The 25,105-nt window shown below is 42.6% G+C and overlaps 1 protein-coding gene across 6 annotated transcripts in view; it reads right to left on the bottom strand.

Moving 5' to 3' along the window:
• Susd1 (sushi domain containing 1) overlaps positions 1-25,105 on the bottom strand; it is a 139,922-nt gene that overhangs the window by 21,982 nt on the left and 92,835 nt on the right. For 2 of the 6 annotated variants that reach the window (XM_042696966.1, XM_042696967.1), the window contains exons 13-14: positions 20,939-21,032; positions 20,173-20,635 (exon numbers count right to left, since the gene is read on the bottom strand). The exons of 3 other annotated variants lie outside the window; for them this stretch is intronic. In XM_042696966.1, coding sequence (XP_042552900.1) covers positions 20,388-20,635; positions 20,939-21,032 — 342 coding nt within the window. In that variant the 3' untranslated portion in view covers positions 20,173-20,387. Of the gene's footprint in view, positions 1-20,172; positions 20,636-20,938; positions 21,033-25,105 lie in introns of those variants that run through there. One more of the 6 variants, XM_042696969.1, reaches the window with a different exon arrangement.

The following is a 25,105-nucleotide window of genomic DNA, read 5'->3' on the forward strand; positions in this document are numbered from 1 at the left end:
CCCCTCCTGGGGCATTTCTACCACAGATCTGGTCTTCTGCCAAGTTGTGGTTGGAAGGGCTGAGGAATGGTCAGTTTGCAGGACTAGCCACAAGCCTTAAAAACAAAGAAAAGTATAGAGTTGTTTTTGCAAAACCAGGGCTTTATCTCTCCCTCCTGTAATTACCACTGCTATATGTGTCTGTGATTTTGCAATTTCTATCTATAAAGAACTAAATAGTAAATATTAGGCTTCTCAAGCCAGGCAGATCTCTGTCACAACTACTTGAAATTCAGTCACCAACTATAGGTAAGTGAATGAATTTGACTATCTTCCAAGACTTTCTGGGTACTGATATTTGAATTTTACATAATTACACATGTCCTTATTTTTCTTTTTTATATGGGTATAGCTCAGTATGTGAGCACTTGCCTAGCATGCATGAGGCTCTGGGTTCAATCCCAAGCACCACACACACACACACACAAACACACACACAAATGTAATAATTCATAACTCATAGGTCTTACAAAACCCAGGTTTTATCTGTGAGCCAACATGGTCTTTATGGTTATTGATTTCCACCAAGATGCCTATAAAGCCAGAAAGACTTGTCATCTTTCTGAGGCTCACAGGAAGTCAGGATGAAGGGGGAAGGTGGACCACAGAACCTCATTTTATATATATATGGCTGTCTATTTCTCCATCTGAAAGGAAGCAGTTATCCAGGAGCAACAGGGATAAGCAAAGGAGGAGACCTCCAAAGTTTCTGAGGAAAATATTGTAATGAAACTTTCCAGCTCATGGGTTAAGATCCACGTAGCCCACCAGGGCCATGAATATCACAAGGTGGTTGACCCATGACCTAAGGAACCAGGGTCAAGGAATGGCTCCTGGAACACCAGAGCTTTAGCTTACCCCAGCCAGTACGCCTTGTGCTAGAGGTCAAATGTAGTTCAGTAAACTTCTCCCAGCCTCAGGACAGTAACTCTGCCTTGTCAGCTGATCCTGGGAAAAGCTCAGCCGCTTTACACTTCAAACGTATGGCCAAGATAAAAACCAATGTGAGGGCCCTAGAGAGAGCCCACTTTCAGTCTACTTGTAGAAGATTCTTTTCCTAATGAGTTTTTTTTTTTAAATTTAAATCACTTTCACTGCATTTTACACCCTGGTTGAATTCTTCTCTCCTTAATGCAAGGGCCAAAATAGACACCCACCCGCGCAGTCTCTCTGTGACACCTTAGCTTGCTCATTAGTAAGGATGTTACCCACCCAAAGCCACACTACAACTCCTTTCCTGAGTCAGAGCGCAGGGCGCTCTAATCCCTGAGGGTCAAGGGAAGAAATGTCAGGAAGCGAGATGATTTACAGACATTCTTCACTGGGCCATTGTAGCAAAGGAGCACTACAAAGGCCTGGCTACTGGCTTGGAATAATGAGTAAATGTACCAAGAAAACCAAAACAAATAACTCAATAAATTATCCTGCCTGGAATCAGAACCCTCCAGGCTTGGAGCAAGTTCAGCACTCAACATAAACTCCAGAGGTCTGGCTGCTCATCCACACCTCCCGGAGTATTGATTTTGTTTCCTCCCAGGGGAGGTCTCTCTCAGTGAAAGTGACAAAGAAAGGAAGAATGTGGGGGGGGAAGGAGAAGGATTGGGATTGGGGGGGAGGAGGGAGGCTGGGAAGGGATGTGAAGGGTAAACCAAAGGAGGAGGCTGCAATGCTTGGTAAGAAATGTATGCATAATCCTGCCCATGTAATTGTAACCCCTCTGTACAGTATGTTCACACACACACACAAAAAAGAAAGAATGTGATTCAGCCTTCCTCAATACACTAGTTTCCACTGACAGTGACTCAGGGTCCTGCCTGTAAGCAACAAGCTAATCACTTAGACAGCTGCTGGTCCCCACCAGCCTCCCACCCCACAATGACTCCTAAAGAGTGGAACAAAGAACACCCATCAGGCAGTTTCCACCTTCCTCACAGAGGCCTGTTCTACTTCTGCTTTGAATGAGTAGCTTAAGTTGTGTGGTAGTTCAGCCATAATTCCAGGATGAGAGGTCCAGTGATACTCTGATCATGAATATCTTCAATCCTCCGGCCTAGACGGCCTGGAATTCATGTCTTTCCTGGACCCTTGGTCCATCTCAGGCCCCTGGGATGACAGGAGTGTCTCCAAGCAAGGCTACTGTATTACCACAAGCTCTCTAATAGGACAGCCTGTCTCACTGAAACAATGTTACTTTGGTCATTTGAGCCGGTCGCCGGTGGCTCACGCCTATAATCCTAGCTACTCAGGAGACTGAGATCTGAGGATTGAGGTTCAAAGCCAGCCCAGGCAGAAACATCCGTGAGACTCTTATCTCCAATAAACCACTAGAAAACCAGAAGTGGCGCTGTGGTTCAAGCAGTAGAGACCTCGCCTTGAGCTAAAGAGCGCAGGGACAGCGCCCAGTCCCAGAGGTCAAGCTCCACGACTGACAAAAAACAAAAACAAGGTAATTTGAAATAGAAGTCATGCTCAGAGCATAAGCATCCATGGATACTCAAGTGAGCCTAGAAAGCATGAGCAGTTTGTGCTTGGCTTGTAAAGAGTTCTTGTAAAGAATTCAGAGAGAGAGGTATCTGTGCCTGGACTGGAGTGATTATCCCCAGTAGAAAAGAGAAATCCTTGTCCAAACCTATTCCTCACACCCTGGCTGAGCAACTCTTCAATGCTGGGCAATGAGGTAATTTTTCTTTTTTTGTCCCACATGGTGCCTATAAGAACCATTTGAGGAAGCCTTGTTATAAATGGATGATGAATAGCTGAAACTTGCTGATGTTCCCTATTGCTCCAGAGAAAGAATGTTTTGTAAGACAGCTGTCATTCCATACAATAATATAAAGCCTTCTGGCTTAACTGACCTTTTTTTTCTTTAACTTTTCTATGAGATTTGTCATTGGGTGGGCTCAGACCCCCAAATCTAAGTAATAAATGAAGTTACAGTAAAATCTTTGCACACCACAGTTGTACAAGTTAGTATTCTTCTCTTTTCTTTTTTCTGTTTATTTCTGGTAGGGTTTGAACTCAGGACCTTGAGTTTGTTAGGCAGGTTCTCTACCACTTAGCTGTGTCCCCTACTCTTTTTGCTTTAGTTATTTTTCAAATCCAGTCTCTCTTGAATCAGGGTGTTTTTAGCCTAGAAAGCATCCAGGTGCTACCATGGGTAAGAAGCAGAAAGGCACAAGAATGTTTATATGACGTGATGTGTTAGTAACTATATAAGAAAAAGAAAAGTTAAATCCCACAAGAAATAAGAGAGAGGCTACCTCCAATATGGAGTTGAATGTAAGAACTGAATTACTCAGTGAAAGAAAGGAGCTATTCATGAGGTACTTTCCCAGGGCAGGGAAACACCTCATTTATTCTTCAATTCTCCTAATGGCTAAATACTGTTTAAGCCAACTGCCGGGAGACATTTAAAAATTAACTGTCCTACAAATTATTTTGACCTACCAGCTCTTAGCACAAATACCTATTCACGCCTACCCAACACCGAAGTTTGCAGTTACTGTGAATGTGTTTACCAGAAAACAAACTGAATCACATTGAAATTTGAAAAGTAGAAAATCTAGGGAGCCACCCTGACATTTGAGACTTTGCTTGGACGTTCTAGCAGGGAAGTACAGCTACTCCGATGACCATGAATAAAGAATAGTCCTTTAAAAGGAAGGCCCTATTGCATTGAGTGTGGCTAAGGGAGGGGTGTACACAGGGAGTGTTAGGAAGGACTGGGACACACTGTCTAGCCAGCCAGATCAGCCGAATGCACCCCGGTCATCAAGAAAATGAATGATGTTGAAGGAACAAAACAAAACATTCCGTAGTGTCCAACTTCTATCCCCAGGGCCCAGTCTGTTCATGATCTCTCAACCAGACAAGAGGAAGTTGGCAGGGCATACTAAAAAACGTTTTCAGGAAATGAGTCTGTAATTCAAAGTGGTAGAGTACTAGCCTTGAGCAAAAGAGCTCAGGGACTGTGCTCAGGCCCTGAGTTCAAGCCCCATGACTGACAAAAATATAAATTAATCAATTAACATACACACACACACACACACACACACACACACACATACACACAAACATTCAATCTTAGGATTAGACCAGAAAGCTAATTAGAATCCCACTTCTGGTGTTTTTTGTTTTTTTTTTTTTTGCGGGGGGGCGGGGGGAGGTCCGGTCGTGGGGCCTGAACTCTGGGCCTGGGCACTGTCCCTCAGCTCTTGAGCTCAAGGCTAGCGCTCTACCACTGGAGCCACAGCACCACTTGCGGTTTTTTTCTTTTTGCTTATGTGGTGCTGAGGAGTCGAACCCAGGGCCTCATGCATGCAAGGCAAGCGCTCTACCACTGAGCCACCTTCCCAGCCCCTTCTGGTGTTTTGTATCTGGTAGAATAATGATTTACCCTCCCTAAACCTCAGTTCTATTAGCCTTAAAGTTGGGATGGTGATGATGACAACAATAATGATGATGATGGTGGTGGTGGTGACGATGGCATACCTATACTACATCCTGCTTACAAAACAGTTAACTCCATGCATGGGACATGTGAGCATTCAATAGACGGTGATTGCTCCGTGAGCCTATTACCTATCAAGAAATAGCCTTACCTATCATCTGTTTTGTAAGAAGCATGCAGAAAAATCTAGAATAATTTAGCATTAATTTTTTAAATACATGCTTTCCCTTAGGAAATACGCTGTCTTGAATCTTTTCCTTCTTTTTTCCTCCCTTAATATTGCGCTTTGAGTGCAGTGCTTCATGCTTGCTAGGCAGGCACTCTACCATTTGAATCATGCTTCAGCTCTTCTTTCCTCTGGTTATTTTTTAGAGCCTTGCTGTGTTGTTGTTGGTTTTTTTCCCCATAACGGCCTGGATTATGATTCTCTCTACACTTCCCACCAAAGCTGTGATGGCAGGCATGCATCGGTTTCTGTTGAGATGGGGTCTTGTGAACTTTCTGACTGGGCAAAGCTTCACTCCACCCAGTTTCTGCCTCCTGAACAGCAAGATTATAGGCATGTGCCACCAGCATCCAGGTTAGGCTGAATTGCTACTTATGTTCCTTTGGCTAGAACCTTAATTATTCCAATGTAGGATTCTTTTCTCACAGTTACCCACACACACTTTCTCCATTACAATTTGTGAGTGGGGACGGGAAGGAAAAACTGGGGGGGGAGAGAGAGGAAAGGGGTGACATCGTCCAAAAAGAAATGGACTCTACCTGACTTACGTAATTCTAACCCTCTGTACATCACCTTTATAATAACAATAAAATGTTTAAATAAAAGAAAGTAAGGAAAGAGGAAACAGAGTACAAACTATTGTTGCATCTTGTTTTTTTACAAATTCCCATCAGCCTCTCAGCTCAGACTTCCTTTCTCTTCCCTGCCTGCCACCATCAGAGCTGTGCATAAAGAATCCAAGTGCTTGCACACTTCACCCCTCCCCAGTCTCAACGCTTCCAGAGCTGCCCTCTGGGTCATTGGTCATTTCACAACTATTCTACAGTCTGTCTTTCTGCCCCGTACTTCTCATCACTCATGATACAGACCTATACCTCTAAACACAGGAGCCTTTATTATTACTAAATTCTAATCATCCATTCATTCTAGTATAGTATAGATGTGCCTAGGACGTTGCAAACATTCAAATCTCAAAAACTTCCTCTTCATGCTCCCTACACTCCTCTGATTGCATGCATTTCAGACATCCTCATTTTATCTTTTTTACATTTTTATTTTTAATATGTTTTTATTGTAAAAATAGTGTACAGAGGGGTTACAGTTACATGAGTAAGATAAGGAGTACATTTCCTATGGAGCATTGTTACCTCCTCCCTCATTTTATCTTATACATCTTCACCTCTCTTTTATATCTTTCACTTTTTTTTTCCGATTTCTTTAGACTTGTCTTCCTAGATTGCTAAGTCTCTCTTTAGCTATATTTAATATTCTGTTTGAGCCATTCACTGATAAAAGTTCTTTTTAAAAGTGTATGTGTTTCAACCATAAAAATTGTATTTGAAGGCTGGGAAGGTGGCTCAGTGGTATAGTGCTTGCTCCACATGCATGAGGCCTTGGGTTCAATTCCTCAGCACCACATAGGCAGAAAAAGCTGGAAGTGGTGCTGTGGCTCAAGTGGTAGAGCACTAGCCTTGAACTGAAGAGCTGAGGGACAGTGTCAAGGCCCAGAGTCCAGGCCCCATGGCCGACAAGAAAGCAAGCAAGCAAGCAAGCATTGGTTTCCGCCTAGAGTTAGGGGTAAGTAGAGTTGCTGACAAACAATAACCTTAGCATCATTCACCATCTTCTGCTAATACACACATCTCATGTACCCTCCTCTGCCCTATACACTGCAGCCAATTTAGGCCTTCATAGGAACATTGTCATCAGCATTTCCCTAGACTTTCATTTGGTTGATCAGTACCAATTTATGTACTGAAGACATAGTTTAGGTAGGAAAAGTCTTTTCTTTCCCTAGTTTTTCCATAGTTTTTACTTTCCCAATGACCTTTTAAAATGCATACCTATAGATTTTCCCAAAGTGGAACAAGCTATGAGATTTATAAGGAAAATGATGACAGAAGTACATATAATATCAAAACCCAATGCCAACAGAAACAGGAATAAGAAAAGAAAAAAGGAAAGGAAGAAAGGAAAAAGAAAGAAGACAGAAAGAGAAAAAAAAGAAAATTTCATTATGCTATAACTAGAATAAGCCTTAACTAATTCTGCCAGTTGTTATTTGGAACAAACTAAAAGAGTCCTGTAACATAACTCAGACCTCTAGCTTATGAGCACAGTGCAGTGTTATTGGACATAAGTGAAAGAAATTCCAAAGGATCCCAGTCATCTGTGAGCTGTGGGCATGCACAAGCTATGGGAAGAATAAGAAGCACTGCCCCTTAGAGGCATTGGCTCTCCATTGATTACCAAGAAAGGTGATGTGGTAAGAGACATAACAGTGCCACACATACCATTCCTGGGCCATCTTCCTTTCCTATCAGATTAGGAAGGTGTCCTTGGGCAAAACCTATTTAAGAATGCAGGCAGCATTGAGCAACACAATTGAGACACTATTAGGAAAATGTTCATTCTTGTGCTATTTAAATTGTTTTTGTTGGGGCTGGGAAGGTGGCTCAGTGGTAGAGCGCTTGCCTTGCATGCATGAGGCCCTGGGTTCGATTCCTCAGCACCACATAAGCAAAAAGAAAAAAGCGGGAAATGGCACTGTGTCAAGTGGTAGAGCACTAGCCTTGAGCTGAAGAGCTGAGGGACAGTGCCCAGGCCCAGAGTTCGGCCCCATGACTGGACCCAAAAAAAAAAAAATTAAATTGTTTTTGTTGTTATTTAGGGGTGTTTGATTCATTTTGGGTTTTTTGTTGTTGTTGTTGTTTGTTGTAACATTATCTCATTATGTAGCCCAGTTTAGCCTCAAATTCACAATCTTCTGGCCTCCACCTCCTGAGTGCTAGGATTACAGGAATATGCTACTATAATCAGCTATTTAAACTGCTTTGAGGCAGAGATCAGCTTCATTGTTCTTGCAAGCCAACTATTAACATTAGGTAAAAAGGGAGATAATGTAACTGCACAAGGTTAGGTACACTGCCACCCAATGGAGAAAGAAAGACCTTTATGAATGAGTGAGCACGTTGAAAGATAGTAGGCTCTCAAGTGTTAATGATTGTTTTTCTCCTTGCCCTAAGGAGGTATGTGGGTCGTCAGATAGGTGGATGCCTCGTTTGCCCAGTGATTAAAAAAAGAAAATCTCCTCTTCTGAAGTGTGGGCTGTGAACATCTTTCTTCATTCACATAGGTTGATTAATGTGTCTGGTTTTTGTGGTGGTCAGCATTTCAGCAAGCATCCTTCCAGGAGAGCTTCTCCTATAACTTGAGACCAAGGAGTGCTCAGAAGAGAAAGTTCATGTTCCTAGCTGACTTTAGTGTGTAGTTCATCTATCAAAGGTAGATTTTAGTGAGCAGATCATTGCTCCAGTCAGGAGCAAGGGAAGGGTTTCGAGAATTGACTCTTCATTGGGGCAGAGGAAGACAAAAGGACCTGATGTGCTCCTTCAATAGGAAAAGATTTCTTTTCTTCGTAAAAGACCCTGATGTGTGTGTGTGTGTGTGTGTGTGTGTGTGTGTGTGTGTGTGTGTATGTGTGTGTGTGCATGCGTGTGTGAAATAAATCCAGGGTACACTATGTGCTAAAGAAGTCCAGTTCACTTCCAATTGTGACATTAGATAGTAATTGTAGGAGGGAATTCACCTGTCCCTCCTCAGGTTGGGTCTTGATGAATGATTTAGAGCGAGGTTCTGATTGTGAGAGACTACACCAGAAGCCACTGGCTAGAGACCACTGTGGCCTAGAAACAGTTATATAACATGTCTTTCAAACACAATGACAAAAATATTCCTAGAATGGACCTATACATGAGATGGGGTCTCTGTGTCAACAGCCTCGGCACTGACTCTCATGTTGGGAATCCCTTTTTGAAAACTGAAGCACTTAAAAAAATTACAATAAGCTATTTGCCACATATACAAGATTATAAGGGAAATGTTCAATGAACCTTAAATAGAAGACTTTGGGGGTGATGGGACTCAGAGGAGGTAGAGGAGGAGGACAAGGTAGGGGGCTGAAAAGTGGATAGGATCAAAGTATACTATGTTCATGTATGGAAATGTTGAATGAAATCCATTAGTTAGTAAAGTACAAACAAAAAAAAAGAAGAAAGAAAATGGGAGGGAGAAGGAAATGTCACCAGGTACCAGTGGCTCATGCCTGTAATCCCAGCTATTCAGGAGGCTGTTATCTAAGGATCATGGTTCAAAGCCAACCTGGGCAGGAAAGTCCATGAGACTTTTATCTCCAATTAACCAACCTTCCCCCCAAGCTGGAAGTAGAGCTGTGGCAGAAGTGGTAGAGCACTAGTCTTAAGCATCAAACTCAAGGGTAGCGCCTAGCCCTGAATTCAAGGGCTGGCACAAAGAGAGAGGGGGGGAGGGAAATGGAAGAAGGAGAGAGAGAGGAGGGAGGAAGGGAGGAAGACAGGGAGGGAGGAAGAGAGGGAGAAAGAAAGAAATTCAATTGGCCAAGTTTTAATGACCTGGCTATTCTATGTATACATGTCTCCATCCTATGGAGACAAACAGAGAACTGGGAGGAAATAAAATAGATGTTCTTTCCTAGCTCATAAATACATTCCAGCCGGGCGCTGGTGGCTCACGCCTGTAATCCTAGCTACTCAGGAGGCTGAGATCTGAGGATCTCGGTTCAAAGCCAGCCCGGGCAGGAGAGACCGTGAGACTCCTATCTCCAATAAACCACCAGAAAACCGGAAGTGGCGCTGTAGCTCAAGTGGTAGAGCACTCGCCTTGAGCTGAAGAGCTGAGGGACAACGCCCAGGCCCAGAGTTCAAGCCCCATGACCGACAAAAATAAAATAAAATAAAATAAATACATTCCAAAGGCAATGACCAAAGAGGACATCTAAGGAAACTTTTTAAGTAGCATCACTGGAATAAAAGTTTAGTCTTTCAAAATAACTACTTAAGAGAAAGAAATGTAATTTAGATGATCATCCAGTCTAGTCTGTTTTTACAGAAAAGTCTACAATTGTCTAGAGGTTTGTTTATTTTCTTGGTGGATGAAATTCAGGGTCTTCGGATGGGTAGGCAGGAGCTCTACCACTAGATAGTCTCTTTTTCAATGTTATTTTCAAATGCTTAATAAACAAGATTTCTCATTTCTTTACCTTCATCCTGGTAATCACCCAGACAACCAAATTCTTTCTTTTTACTTTGGTAATATCTCTCTTGCATTAACTCTTCTTTGCTTCTTCTATTTCAATTTATTACTTTCCTGTGATTGCGTGCCTCTGTTCAAATTCCTGTGTACACACACACACACACACACACACACACACACACACACACACACACACACACACACACACACACACACCACTCCTCAAAATTCCCTCCTGTGAAACCTTCCAAAGCCCCCCTGTATCGGCCTTCACTGGCCTCTTGCTAGCAGCCATTATGCTTTTCACTCTGGACCACTGCATTGGGTAACAACTTCCTCACAGGAGGAGCTGGGTAAAAGACTGCTAGGAGTTGGGAAATAATAACAGTAATGATTTCTCAATCTCAACGGGGAATTCAGGAACAAGAGGAAATGACATTGGTTCCCTTCAGTTGCTTGGGCAGTTGATTTGCTAATCGTGGATGCAAAACTAACAACAGAAAGGACTAGATTTCCTACTTCCAGCTTCATCTTTGGAAACTCTATTGAGAAGTTCCCAGTGTGGCATGCATGTGTAGGACACATATCTAGTTTTCCTTTGGGCTTCAGAAATAAAGCTCAGAGAGATGAGGGCAATTGGAAACCATTAGTTAGAAAATAGGGGAGTTGAGTAAGAGTATCTATATCTATATCTATCTTATATATATCTGATAACAGAATGGTTGAAGATACATGCTGCCCTTCTGATAGTGAAACTTTTTTTTAAAGGTCAACTTTTTTTATTTGTTCATTTTTGCATTTGAAGTACTCTGATGAAATCCTTGATAGTGAAATTTTTAGTCAGCTATCTGATGTCTACTTGTCTTTTCCAATCCAAAGTTCACATGTTCTCCATTTGTTACTTCCTTTTAACTGGTACAAAAAAATAAAGATACAGCTATGATACTAAAAGCACAGGCAACAAAAGTGAAAACAGACAAATGGGATTGTAGACAACTAAAAATCTCCCAGGTAACAATGTCTGACAAGAAGTATGCTCATTCCTTTACTTATGTAACTGATCCCTCATCTTATAAAATAATTTTTAAATCTGTACAGAAAACAATCTACAAAATGAAAAATGACCTATGAAATGGGAAAAATAATTACCAACCATATAGCCCATAGAGATTAATATCTAAAATATTATATATAGGGATCTCATTTAACTCACCACTGGTGGGAATGTAAATTGGCAAAGTCATTAGGAAGTCTCTAAAAACCTGAAGTGGAACTACGTGATGACCCAGAAGTCCTATTTCTGGGTATATGTTTAAGGGAAAGGAAACCAGGATGTCAAAATGACATCTGCACTCCTGTGCTCTTTGTAAGAAAGATAAGACAAGATGTTCCTGACAGGCAAAATATGGAAATAACCAGGAATGTCTGCCTGTCAACAGATGAATGGTTAAAGAAAATTTAAGGTCTCTCTGTCTGTCTCTCACGCGTGTGCGCGTGCGTGCGCACACACACACACACACACACACACACACACACACACACACACTCTTTTCAATATTACTAGACATTAAAAGAAAGGAAATCTTGTCATCCTCTCTGGATTAACCTAGAGAATAATGGGCTAAGTGAACTAATCCAGACACAGAAAAACATTTCACAGTATTAATTATATGTGAAATCTAAAACAAGTTGAAGTCACAGAAACAGAGAGAAAAAGGTGGCTTCTAGGAGCAGGAGAAATTGGAACATGTAACCAAAGGGTACAAACTCTCAGTTATAAAATATCTAAGTTTGGGTGATCTAATGTTCATCATTGAGGACTATTTTTAATAAGAATGTGTTGAATGGTTGAAATTTTCCATCCATACCTTCCCCCTTCCCCCGCAACACACAAAGGTGACTAGGTAAAGTGATGGATATGGTCATTAGCTTGATTGTGGTAATCACTCCATAATACATGTGTTAAATCATCTGATCATATAAAAGCTCACATCTCTAATCCTAGCTACAGGAGGATGTGATCTAAGCATAATGATTCAAAGCCAGCCCAGGCAAGAAATTCTGTGAGACTCTTATCTCCAATTAACCACCAAAAAAAAAAAAAAAAAAAAAGCCAAAAGTAGAGTTGTTGCTTAAACGGTAGAATGTTAGCTTTGAGTGAAAAGAAGCTCAGGGACAGTATTTAGGCCCTGAGTTCAAGCCCCAAGACTGGCACACCATAAGGAGGAGGAAGAGGTGGAGGAGAATGAGGAAAGAAAGAGGGAAGGAAGGAAGTAAGAAAGGAAGGAAGGAAAGAAAACTGTAATGATTAACAACTTTATTTCTTAGAATAATGCAAATAACAACTTTATTTCTTAGAATAATGCAGACATTTTGAACTCATTGTATATGGCATAAGTATTAAGTCTGATATATCACCAAAATATAATTCAAACTAACTTAATCTGAGCTTCTTTAATTGTGCATCAAATCCCATCCTTGTTTGGTTTGCAAGATTAGAAAGCAAGTTTCCTATCACTATAAGCATTCACAGAGAAATTAGCTGTAAACAACTCTAATAACTTAGCCCCATACTGGCGTTTCTCAGGATTCTCCCTGAATGGGTTGGGAGTTTGTTGAAGTCAATGAATTGTGTTGCTTCTTAACTGGAAAATACTTAGCATAAGTGCTCCCTTTTTTAGGCTCAGTTTCAAGTTCTCGTTTTAGTTGGAAAGTACATGCTCAGGATTAAGTTCTTTTCTGTTGCTTAGTCTAGTTTACAAGAAAGTAAAACTGTGGTTGAGCAAGCAAGCAATTATGCAAAGCAGATGTCTTGTAATAAAAGTGGTAAGACAATGCCAATGTGTTTTGATCATCTCCTTAAAGTTCAGGCAGACGTGCAGAAGCAGACTAGAGGTTGTACCAATCCTATGGTTTCACAACACTGGTAATGTTCCAAACATGGAGGTCAATCATCTGAATGGCTGAGTTGGCCAAGATGGATGGGCAAACAGAGCCTGTCAGTTGGCAACTCAACATTGGGTGATCTGATTGGCTTTAAAACATGGAAGTGTGCGATGTAATCAAGTCACAGGGCAAGTAGAAACATGGTTAAAACAAAGGCACACAGTCAGCCCTCCAACACACATCAGCAGCCAGCCAAAGCTGCCCAAGGGTCTTCGGCAACCTGTGTCACCACTCCCACCATCCAAGGAAAGCAAACTATCTCCTCCGGGACACTGGCCTCTGTTTATTTGATCTGATCCAGTGACAAATCTTGATCTGGCTGCAGTTCCCATGCTTTCCCATCCACATCTCCAGGGTGTAGCTCCCACCCCACCGGAGTGGTCTCTCCTCAGAAGCCTACATGGACAGGAGGGATGCAGAGGCAGTCAACTGGTGAAAGAGAGGAAGCCTGGAGGCTGGTGACAGACGGAAGGAAAGCAAAGAAAAATGGCAGATTGGAATTTCTGGAGGCCAGGCGGGGTTGAATTGGGAGTCAGTCCATTGTTTCTGTTTCTCAGTCTCCATCTAATCTCAAGGAGTCAAGGGGAAGGGAGCTTAGACTAGAGTCTTCAAGGCTAAGATTGCCATATTCCATATGGTCAACCTGTTTAGACATGCTACCCTTAGAAACTTTACTCTTATCCTAAAATAAATTTCCTATACAGATTTAAATGTTTTAAAAGTGCTACCTTCTATGTGTTATATTAAAATTGAGAGGTCCTTCTAGGCATTGCATCAGAAGCAAAATATATAGAAAAAAGACTGACAATTTTGACAATACTGGTTTGGAAATTTTGTGTAACAATTCTAATTTTGTTTTGTTGTTTTTTAAAAGCAAGGATAGATGGACACCTGTGGCTCAAGTCTGTAATCCTAGCTACCTAGTTGGCAGAGATCTGAGGATCATCATTCAGGAAAGAGACTATGATCTCCAATTAACTATTCAAAAAAAGCCAGAAGTAGAGCTGTAGCTTATGTGATAGAACACTAGTCCTGAGCAAAAAGAGCTCAGGGACAATGTCCAGTTCCCGAGTTCAAGCTCTAATACTGTACACTCACAGAGAGAGGGGGGGAGGGAGGAATAGAGAGGATGGAAACCAAGTGCTGGTGGCTCACACCTGTGATCCTCACTCCCCAGGAAGCTGAGATCTAAGAATCATGCTTCAAAGCCATCCCAGGGAAAGAAAGTTTGTGAGACTCTCATCTTCAATAAATTACTCCGAAAAAGCCAGAAGCAGCACTGTGGCCCAAGTGGTAGAGGGCTAGCAGAAGAAGCTCATGGATAGTGCCCAGGCCCCAACTTCAAGCCCCAGGACCAGCAAAAAAAAAAAAAAGTATGGAGATGGAGACACACCTTCACCACTTCCAAAATGACTCATCCTGTGCAATAAGAGTTCACAGAGCTTTCCTGATTGACTTGCTCCACTGTATATCCCCAGCCCAGAAACTTGAGCACAAAAAGGATAACGCCCCTTTTCCTCCAGAAGCAAGCAAAGGTTAACACTATTCGGTTGACTGCTAAGCTATGACCAGAGGTTTGCTCTTAGGAAAATGAAATGTCAAAACAGGTTTAGAAAATCAGAATATGAGATTCGAATAAGAAAGGGAGCATTCATGAGGCCCTGGGTTCGATTCCTCAGCACCACATAAGCAAAAAGAAAAAAAGCCGGAAGTGGCGCTGTGGCTCAAGTGGTAGAGTGCTAGCCTTGAGCTGAAGAGCTGAGGGACAGCACCCAGGCCCAGGGTTTATGCCCATCACCGGACCCAAAAAAAAAAAAAAAAGGGAGCATTGAGAAATCATTCTTACTTCCTGCAAAATCAATTTAAATATTAACTTTATCCCAAGCTTGTGTGGAATTTCAAGATAATCACCACTGCCCTGGTCGTATCTGAAGTGCTCTACTGGAACTCCAAGTCTTGAGTCAGGGAAATGACTATTAACTATTTCCTCTAACGAATCTCCATTCATTTGATTAGTTGTTTGGACTCTGTCTAGAAGTGATGGGCAGAGCTACTTCACAGTGAAAAGATAAGTATAAGAGACATATGCTGCCAGGCACTGGGTGGCTCACGCGTATAATCCTAGCTACTCAGGAGGCTGAAACCTGAGGATCATGGTTCAAAGCCAGCCTGGGCAGCAAAGTCCATGAAACTTTTATCTCCAACAAACTACTCAGAAAAAGCTGGAAATGATGCTGCAGCTCAAGTGGTAGAGTGTTAGCTTTGAGCACAAAGAGCCTCATGGAACAGCAGCCAGGCCCTGAGTTCAAGCCCAGGACGGGGGGTGGGGGGGGAGGGAGAGGTGGGGGGGAAAGCTACAATAAAGCTAATAGTTCAAACTATACACAATATTGTTTGGAAATGTGAAGATCTGACTGTCCTAGAACCAAAGGTTGCCAAAGCTCAGCTCAGCGGCTAGCCCAAGTACTGGCAAATGTCAGAGCTCATACTTGCCATTAGGTTACTTGTCCCACAGATCTAAAGCCATTTCTTCATTTAAAAATGGAAACCAGTGACCATCGATCTTTCTCTCACACAGAATCTTTGTAAAGATGGAATGAAAGAGGTGTCTGTTGTATTGCCAAGGACATAAACAGAAACTATGGGCCCCCCACAAAACATCAGCCCACAGAAAACATATTTTATGTCTGGAAATCTCCCAGTCTTGAGTCTTGCTCTAGAAGGAAACTCCAGACTAGATCTAAGCACTCACCTCTACACATTGTCCACAAGAGAAATTCATTAAAAAAAAAAAAATAGACCCTCCATTGCCACCTTAGGATCTAGCGTTAGTGTGATGAGCCCTTTGATAGAAGATCCTGCATTCTCCTGTGAAGAACCATTAGTCTTTTTTGAAGACACCTCCCCTACCCCTGAACTGTGAATCTACTTAGGAAAACAAAGAACAGCAACAAAAAATAAAACCTCAAGCTGGCCGGTGGTTCACACCTTTAATCCAAGCCATTTAGGAGGCTCAGATCTGAGGATCAAGGTTTGAAGCCAACCCAGGCAGGAAAGTCCATAAGATCCTTCTCTCCAATTAACTAACCCCAAAAAGCTAGAAGTGAAGCTTTGGCTCAAGTGGTGTAGTGCTAGCCTTTGAGCAAAGAAGCTCAAGGATAGTGACAAGTCTCTGAGTTCAAGCCCAAGGACCGGCACAAAAACAAAAACCAAACAAACTTCAAACAATAAAATCATTATTATAGTAAAGCTACCAGGCAAATTTAGGGAACTTAAAGCTGTCTTTACATTTTTGGGAAAACTATTAGGAAAGAACTGCAGAAAAAATGAAACAACCTTTCTGCAAATGCTCAGCACTGTTCTCTTATGTACTACACTGAGAAACTGCATCATAATTTAGAACAGTCTGACAAAACGGCGAAGTCTATGTTTTTTGTTGTTTTGGTAGCATGCATTGTGATGGCCTATCTTCATTATCTCAACCTGAGAGATGCCTAGGAGATTACTGAAGCACACTTCTGGCTGGCTGTGAGGTGTTTCCAGGAAGGATGTTTAGTTAATCCCAAATATGGATGGTGACATCCCATAGGCTGAAGACCAGATGGAATCAAAGAGGAAGAAGGAGACCGAGGACATCCACTAGCACAGGTATTTTCTCCCCCCCTCTCCACTCCTCTCTCCCCCCCCCCACCCCCACATCTCTCTCTCTCTCTCTCTCTCTCTCTCTCTGATTCCTGGCTGTCGTGAGATGAGCAAGTTCATTCTGCCAATCACTTGTGCTACTTGGATGTTGTGACCCACCTCAGCCCCACAGCAATGGAGGAGCCAACCACACACCAACACCTCTGAAACCATGAACCAAATCTTTTCTCTGCTAAAGTGTTTCTCTCAGGTTTTTGTTGCAAAAACAAAACAACTAACGGATATGTGAACTGTGTTAATATTCCTGCCCCAGACCCACAGCTGATATTTAACTTAATAGTTAGCCAGTTATTTTAACCAGAAACTTTCTAATCAAAGCAAGTGGATTTCTTCCTGCTATGAATTCTGCTGAGCCCTTTGGACAGGTTTGTCTTTGGCAGTTAGCTCCAGATTATGAAATTAGGGGAATACAGGCATATATGGCTTTTATAGAACTAATAGTGGATAGTTTTTTGGTTTTGTTTTGTGCTGGTCCTGGCCCTTGAACTCAGAGTGTCTCTGGGCAGTGTCTCTGAGCTTTCCTCCCCCACCCTCCCTCAAGGCTATCACTGTACCATTTGAGCCACAGTACCACTGCCAGCTTTTTTGTTGTTGTTGTTAATTGGAGATAAGAGTTTCAGGGACTTTTCCTGCCCAGGCTGGCATCATACCATGATCCCAGAACTCAGACTCCTGAGGATGAGCCATCAGTGCCTGGTAGATTTTGTCGTTTGAGGCTGAGATATGAGGGTTTGTGGTTCAAAACCAGCCAGGGAAGACCAACCAGTCTGTGAGACTCTTATATCCAATAAACCACAAAATAATAATAATAATAAGCCAGAAATGGAGTTATGGCTCAAGCAGTAGAGCTTTAGCCTTGAGCAAAAAGAGAATTGGGGATAGTACCAAGGCCCTGAGTTCAAACCTCAGGACTGGTACAAAACAGAAGGCAAACAAACAAAACACCTCAGAACAATGAAACCTGTTGAAATTGTTTTAGAAAGAGAAGGAGGGATAAGGGAGAGACATGAGGGAGAGGGGGTGAATATGGTGGGTGCATTATATGGAATATGGAAATGTCGCACTAAACACCTCCCTTGTACAACTCATATATGCTAATTTTAAAATTGTTGTGAAAGTTTGAGTTCTTGCTCCTAAAAATTAAAAGTAGAAAGCTACTTGTATAGTCTGTTAAGAGTTCCATTCTATAGTCAATGAGAAGAGCTTTCAATATGGCACTTAAGTTTCAATGTGGAGTAGCTCTTCAAAGAACAGAGGACAGTTATACCTAAAACTGCCTCACTGGTAGGGAACCGAGTCTGGCAGTTGGCACTGAACAAGCAAACATTGGGAGATTCTCTCTCCCTGACTTTTTTCAATTGACTGGAGAACTTTGTACTCTCCCGCCCAGCATGGCACCTCTGTATGGTCCATTTCTTCCTGTCTCTTTATTAACTGATAAGGAGAGGCATTTGTCGCAGAAAAAAAATAGGGGAAAAACAAAGAAGGAGGTAACAATGCTTGATAGGAAATGTACTAATTACTTTACTCATGTAACTGTCACCCCTCTGTACAGTATTTTTACAATAAAAATATATACAGAAAAAAAGCCCTAACTAACAGATATGTGTACTGTGTTAATACAGTTTGGTATTAGTCTATATTCTGTTAAATTTTGCTTGGTGCTTCCCTGTATAAGTCTGTTTTCTGTTAGTCTGTTTTCTGCTGCTATGAAAGAATACTGGAAATGGGATGATTTACAAAAAACAGTTTATTGTGGCTCACAATAAACATCTGGAGATGGGCTGGGAAGTTGGCTCAGTGGTAGAGCGCTTGCCTTGCATGCCTGAGGCCCTGGGTTCGATTCTTCAGCACCACATAAGCAAAAAGAAAAAAGCCGGAAGTGGTGCTGTGGCTCAAGTGGTAGAGCGCTAGCCTTGAGCAGAAGAGCTGAGGGACAGCGCTCAGGCCCAGAGTTCAGGCCCCACGACTGGACCCAAAAAAAAAAATAATAATAATAAACATCTGGAGATTCACAAGGCCACATGCCTGGTGCTGGCTTCAGCAAGGCTTCTGGTGAGGGCCTTGTGATGCTTCAAAGCACAGGGAACTCCAGGGGCAAGTAGGAGGAAGGGGAGGAGTGGGCTCATGCACAGCAACCTGCACACAGTCACTTACCTGTCCCACAGAGTGAGAAGTCACTCATTAAAGAAAAGCATGAATCCCCCTGAACAAGCACATCAGCTCTTAAAGATCTCACCTTCCCAACACCATCACAAATCACTATCAAACTGCATCCTGAGGTCTGGTGGGGATGATTGCATCCAAACCACCGGGCCAGGTCACTCAGATTTGTCCCCCATCAACATCCAACCAGCCAGTAGAGAACACACCACACTGAATGGGCACAATTCCACCTCCACTGTTCCAGCTGCTCCATTCTGGCAGTTTGCAATGTAACTGTCCCCCCCTTTTTCCTCCCCATGCCTTAATGTTCTAGGCCAAGCAAGTCAAGAGGAAAGTCCCAAGTCTGTCTTTCTTCTCCATCATTCTTTTGGTGAGGTCAGTTATCAGAATTCAATCCGTAAAAGTCAAGTCTAAGCCAAGCCCCCCTAGGGCTCATGCCTGGAATCCTAGCTACACAGCAAGCTGAGCACTGAGGAAGGATCTTGGTTATAAGCCAGCCGGGGCAGAAAAGTCCTTACGCCATTTATCTCCAAGTAATCAGCAAAAAGCTGGAAGTGGAAGTGCAATTCAAATGGTAGAGTGTCAAACTTCTTAAGTAAGAGTATGAAACCCTGAGTTCAAGCCCTCCTACCAGCACACACACACACACACACACACACACACAGAGTTAAATCTCCTATAATCCTAGAGACTCAGGAGGTTGAGATCTGAGGATCTCCATTCAAAGCCAGCCGGGGTAAGAAAGTCCGTGAGACTCTTATCTCTAATTACGCACCAAAAAACTGGAAGTAGAACTGTGGCTCAAAGTGGTAAAATGTAGCCTTGAGCACAAAAGCTCAGGGACAGCACCTAGGCTCGGAGTTCAAACCCACGACCGACAAAAAAAAAAGTTAAATCTAATATACTCCATCTGTAATTCAGCATAATGACAACATACTCGGACTGTTGTACCCAACATCTCAGGTGCCACGATATAGTAACAACAGCTGTAGATAAGGTGTGGCCCACCATTATCTTCCTGCTCCTGAAACGTGGATTCTTGCCTCTCTATGAACAGGATGATGGTCTTTTAACCCTTCATTACTACATTTCCATCGCTCCCCAACTTAGAAAGGGAAGCACCGAGCAAAATTTAACTAAAGTAAGAGCCATGTACATTCCAGAATGTTTTTACTTAAATGCAGACATTACTTTGGAGCACACGTAGAACTGGAATTGTATCACAGCAATGCTGCTTCGATAATGGACATTGCGGGTTACTTCCTGCAGTGGTTGGGCTAGTGTGTTTTCTAATCAATTAGAAAATCAATTAGTTGTAGGAGAACTGCTTCTAAAATGCTTGAAGCATTTGTCCATGTCAATGTTATTCTTTTCAATAACCTCCAGCAGAAAAGCCAAATTTTATCCCCCAAATAAGACCACCTCATGATATCTGATGAAAAAAAAAATCCTAAATTAACTAGCAGAAATGCTATAAAAAGAAGATATGCAACTTGTGGGTGGGGACAGGAGGTAAAAACTGGGAGAGAGACTGAGGGAAGGGGTGACATTGTCCAAAAAGAAAAATTTTTTTTTTACCTGATTTAGGTAACCTTAACCCCTCTGTACATCACCTTTAAAATAACAATAAAAATTTTAAAACAAAAAGAAGCTACAGAGACTCTTTTGAATCCGATATGTAGAAGAGCTGTCGTTCAAGCATCGCCTAGCCCAAACAGCCATGATCTGTAGTCTGTGGTCAAGCATCACATTGGTCTCAAGTTCATAGGTACAGAACTGTTCCTGAAGCTACAGTAAGGATTGCTGAGTTTCCTCCTTTTGGGGGGGGGGAGGGGAGGAGTGGCTCCACGGTGATAGCTGCCATCTTGAATCCAGGAATGAGACAATGCTGGGAATGGAGAAAGATACAGGTCCACACACCCCTCTGGATGGACGCCACTCTGGGCCTCTGCAGGCACCTGAGAGGCTGCAAAAACAGTTGTGGAAACATCTGTCCCAGCACCAGTGCATCCTTACATTCAGCACCAATCCACCATCTAGACAGAGAGGAAGAAAAGGAAGAAGCAAAGTGAATGGCCTTTGGTTTTGTCAGTGTGAATCCCATGCCTCGGGGTGGAGAGAGGAGCATCATGGGAGATCAGCCAGCCTGCTGTGTGTGCGGCTGGGGTGGTTATCTTTCTCTTGGAGTACTTCTCCTTTCTACCCTAAGCTGCAGGGTTAGTCATGCCTTCCACCCCTGTCCCCGAGGACCCTCCTCATCCCCAGCTGTTCTGCATGACTCCTCCCCATTAGGCCCTCCCCCCATTCTACTCATTTCTCAAGAATGACAACCCACATACCACACTGCTGAGAAGGAGAGGAATGCAAGAAGAACCACAAAAGCAACGGAGCCCAGCGCAACACCCACCATCTGCTGCGGTGTGAGTGACGAATCTGTGGGACAAAACCACACACTGAGCCCCCAGGGCAGCCCACCACGGCCCTCCCGGGAGGCACACACCCAAATGTGCCCATTCCATCACAGCCTAGAGTTGGGCCTCATTTAACAAAGAATCCCAAGAATGCCCCCACAGAGCTGCTACACCTCCCCCCCCCCTCCCCGCCAGCCACCCCAGCCCCAATTTGGTCTACAGGATATAGGGCCTCAGGAAACCACAGTCCACAGTTCCAGGGTATTTCTGAAGAGGAAGTGTAAAACCAGACCATATTAACGTTATGGGAAGAAGAAAGCTGATCTTGTGAGTATATAAATACCACATAATGGATTGCTTTGTGTTGGTCTTCTCTCAGGTCAATTACACTTGATAGATTTTTTTTTCTGTGTGTGTGAGCAATTTCCTTATGCATATAGAAAGAAGTCATTATGTACATTTTGGTTCAAAAAATGTTAGTTAGCTCCAGTGGTAAAATATAGCAAATATTTTTTTTTCCATACTGGGAATTAAACTTAGGGGTCTTATGCTTAAGCAAATACTATAATCAATTCGGCCACTTAGTCCCACACTGAGGGAGGTGATAATCATAGTGACCACTCGACAGGGTTATCCTGAGAAATGAATGAGTTAAGCCAGGCTGGTGGCTCACGCCTGTAATCCTAGCTACTCAGGAGGCTGAGATCTGAGGATCCCGGTTCAAAGCCAGCTTGGGCAGGAAAGTCCATGAGACTCTTATCTCTAATTAACCACCAGAAAACCAGAAGTGGTGCTGTGGCTCAAGTGGTATAGCACTTGCCTTGAGCTGAAGAGCACAGAGACAGCGCCAAGCCCAGAGTTCAAGCCCCACGACCGACAAAAAATACCAAAAAATAAATGCATGAGTTAATGTATGTTAGATCAGGGCCTAGCACCTGGTGAGCAATAAGCAAATGTTAGTTAGCTTCTGTGAATTATTATTCCTGTTACTCTTGTTTTGTTACTGTTTCAAATCACTAGGGAAATGATAAAATATTCATGACTAGTGTGGGAGAAAATTGGCTAGCTGTTTTGTACCATATGCCCAAATTAAAATCCAGACTGATTAAAGACTTTTAAATTGAAACCTGAATCAGAAAATGTTGATGGATATTAAAGTGGGTAAGAATTTTGTAAGTGTATCTATTAAAGTGGGAGACTGCCAATAAGAGAATGCCTTCACCACATGAAAAGTATATACTTCACATACCAGAAACAATAATAAGAAAGATTACAGAGTTAGATGAGATACCAGGTCAACTATTTGGAATACTAGGAAAGGAGCTAACATATAGCGCATCTTACAACTACTAAGGAATACACAAATACCCTAGTAACAAACTGAGCAAATTCTATGCAAATATAAATCATATATGGGTGCAACATTATTACATCTTTGATTAATTGCTCTCTTACAAGTAATGAAATGGAGATTACAACATTTGATATGCCCTTTTTTTGTGTGTAACATGATCTAGGTTTGTGTTCATGTGTACGTATGTTTTTAAGACATATCATATCATTGGATGTGAGGCCAAGGGAGGGGCTGGAGCTTGCATCCCTATTTTATTCATTCCACCCATTATTCTTCCCAGCTTTCATCACGAATAATTTCCCTTAGATCTCTCCCTCTATATTTGCATTCTCTCAATATTTAATAGCTACTAATGAAAATGATGGGCTAAAGGAGACTATAGAGATCTACGTCGTATATATTTCTAGATTTGATATCAATACCTTTAGAATAATTAATGAGGGGAACTTGTTTATAACCCTAATTACTCAGGAAGCAGAGATTGAGAGGATCACAATTTGAGGACAGACCAGACCAAAAGAAAATTAATGAGATCGCCATTTCAACAAAAATCTGGATATGGTGGCATACACCTGTAATCCCAGTTATTCAGAAGGTATGGGTAGGAGGATTGCAGTTCAGGTAAAGAACTGTAGTCCAGGAGGATTGCCAGCCTGGGGAGAGAGAGAAAAAAAAAAGCACGAGACCTGATCCAAACAACACGAAAGCAAAGCTGGGTGCCAGTGGCTCACGCCTGTAATCCTAGCTACTCAGGAGGCTGAGATCTGAGGATCATGTTCAAAGCCAGCCCGGGCAGGAAAGTCCATGAGACTCTTATCTCCAATAAAAACCACTAGAAACTGGAACTGCTTGTCTTGAGCTGAAGAGCTGAGGGACAGCACCCAAGCCCAGAGTTCAAGCCCCATGACTGACCAAAAAAAAAAAACCAAACTAAAACAAAGAAGGGGTGTGGATCAAGTGGTTGAGCATCTAACTAGCAAGTGTGAGAACTTGAATTCAAATCCCAGTATCATCAAGAAATAAGTTATTAATTTGTGGATACCAACTTCACATAGTCATTCTAAGCCTATGTAGCATTTGCTGATGTCAAATGCATTGCACCTGAATTGCATTGACCACTCAGTGACTCCAAGAAAAGAAGAGGGAGTAGCCTGAGAGCCAGTTCTCAGAGTGCCCTTGCTGTCTCGTGGGAACTGAGGCTGCAGCTTTCTGAGAGAGTTAAGCTAGCATCTGAAGATCTGACCTGCTCCTGCCTTCCTTCATGTTATCATCCGCTGCGACTCTTCCTTTGTACAAAAGGCTCCTGTTTGCTGCTCACCTCTAGTATCTCAGGACAACTCTCCACTTCTTTCAGATTTCTCAAAGAAATCACTTGCAAAGGGCCCCCATCCCATGTGCAAAGTATGAGAGCCTACCAGGATATGCTTTCTGTACATGAGAAGAGGAGTTGTTTTTCCCTTGCTTTCAAATATCCCTCTTAGAAGTGGCACTGTGGCTCAAAGTGGTAAGTGCTCGCCTTGAGCTGAAGAGCTCAGGGACAGAGCCCAGGCCCAGAGTTCAAGACCCACAACCCCCAAAATAAGTAAATAATAAAATGGAGGTCAAATATCCCTCTTAAACACCAACAAGGGCTGGGCACTGGAGGCTCACACCTCCATCCTAGCTATTCAGGAGGCTAAAATCTGAGGATCGTAGTTCAAAGCCAGCCTGGGCAGGAAAGACCATAAGACTCATCTCCACTTGAGCTATAGCTCAAGTGCTAGAACACTAGTCTTGAGAAAAAGAAAAAAAAAAAAAGCACAAGGATAGGACCTAGGTCCTGAGTTCAAGCTCCATGACTGGCACCAAATTTTTTTTTCTTAAGTAAAAAATAAACCAACAGGAGAACAAAACACAGGCCTGGTGGGATCTATCGGCCAGCAGAACCTGCCCTAAGCAGCGGACTTAACTATTGCTTACTCCGGCAAGGCTGGGGAAGGCCTGGCTCCAGGGTTGGATAAGGCTCATGTAATCATTTGTATATGACTGGATGGGCTTATATGCTTCTCTTTGGCTGCCTGCAGCTGTCTGTCTGGATTGATAGGTGTGTACGGCCCATGAAGGATGTTATGAGGATCCAAATGGCCCTTGGCAGGAAAAAGCTCCCTACCCCTAAGTATTAAAAATGATCTTTATGCTGCATAGCAGGCTCCCCATGCTTCCTGCTGAAAGAACTGTTCATGGCAATTTTGTCTTCTTTGTTTTTGTTTTTGCCGAATTTGTATATCGGCTCTGAAAATGCACAAGAACTCACGGCTGTAGTCACAAGGCTTCTTTAGGGGTTTTCTCCATGAATTCCTTACTAAAAAATTCTACACATTGCCAATTGAATTGTACTTTTTGTTTTGTTTTGCTTTGCTTTGCTTTTTCTGGTCCTGGAGCTTGAACTCTGGGCCTGGGCACTGTCCCTGAGCTCCTTTTGCTCAAGGCTAGCACTTTCCCACTTGAGCCACAGCACCACTTCCAGCTTCTTCTGTGACTAATTGGAGGTAAGTCTCATAGAAACTGGGCCCCAGTGGCTCACGCCTGTAATCCTAGCTACTCTGAAGGCTGAGATCTGAGGATTGTAGTTTGAAGCCAGCCATGACAGGAAAGTCCAGGAGACTCTTATCTCTAACAAACTACTCAGAAAAAGAGTCTCGTGGACTTTCCTGCCTGGGCTGGCTTCAAACCTCGATTCTCATATTTCTTCCTGAGTAGCT

This window comes from Dipodomys spectabilis, unplaced genomic scaffold (genome assembly GCF_019054845.1).
Source record: "Dipodomys spectabilis isolate Male_0828 unplaced genomic scaffold, ASM1905484v1 ptg000006l, whole genome shotgun sequence".
NCBI classification, from domain to species: domain Eukaryota; kingdom Metazoa; phylum Chordata; class Mammalia; order Rodentia; family Heteromyidae; genus Dipodomys; species Dipodomys spectabilis.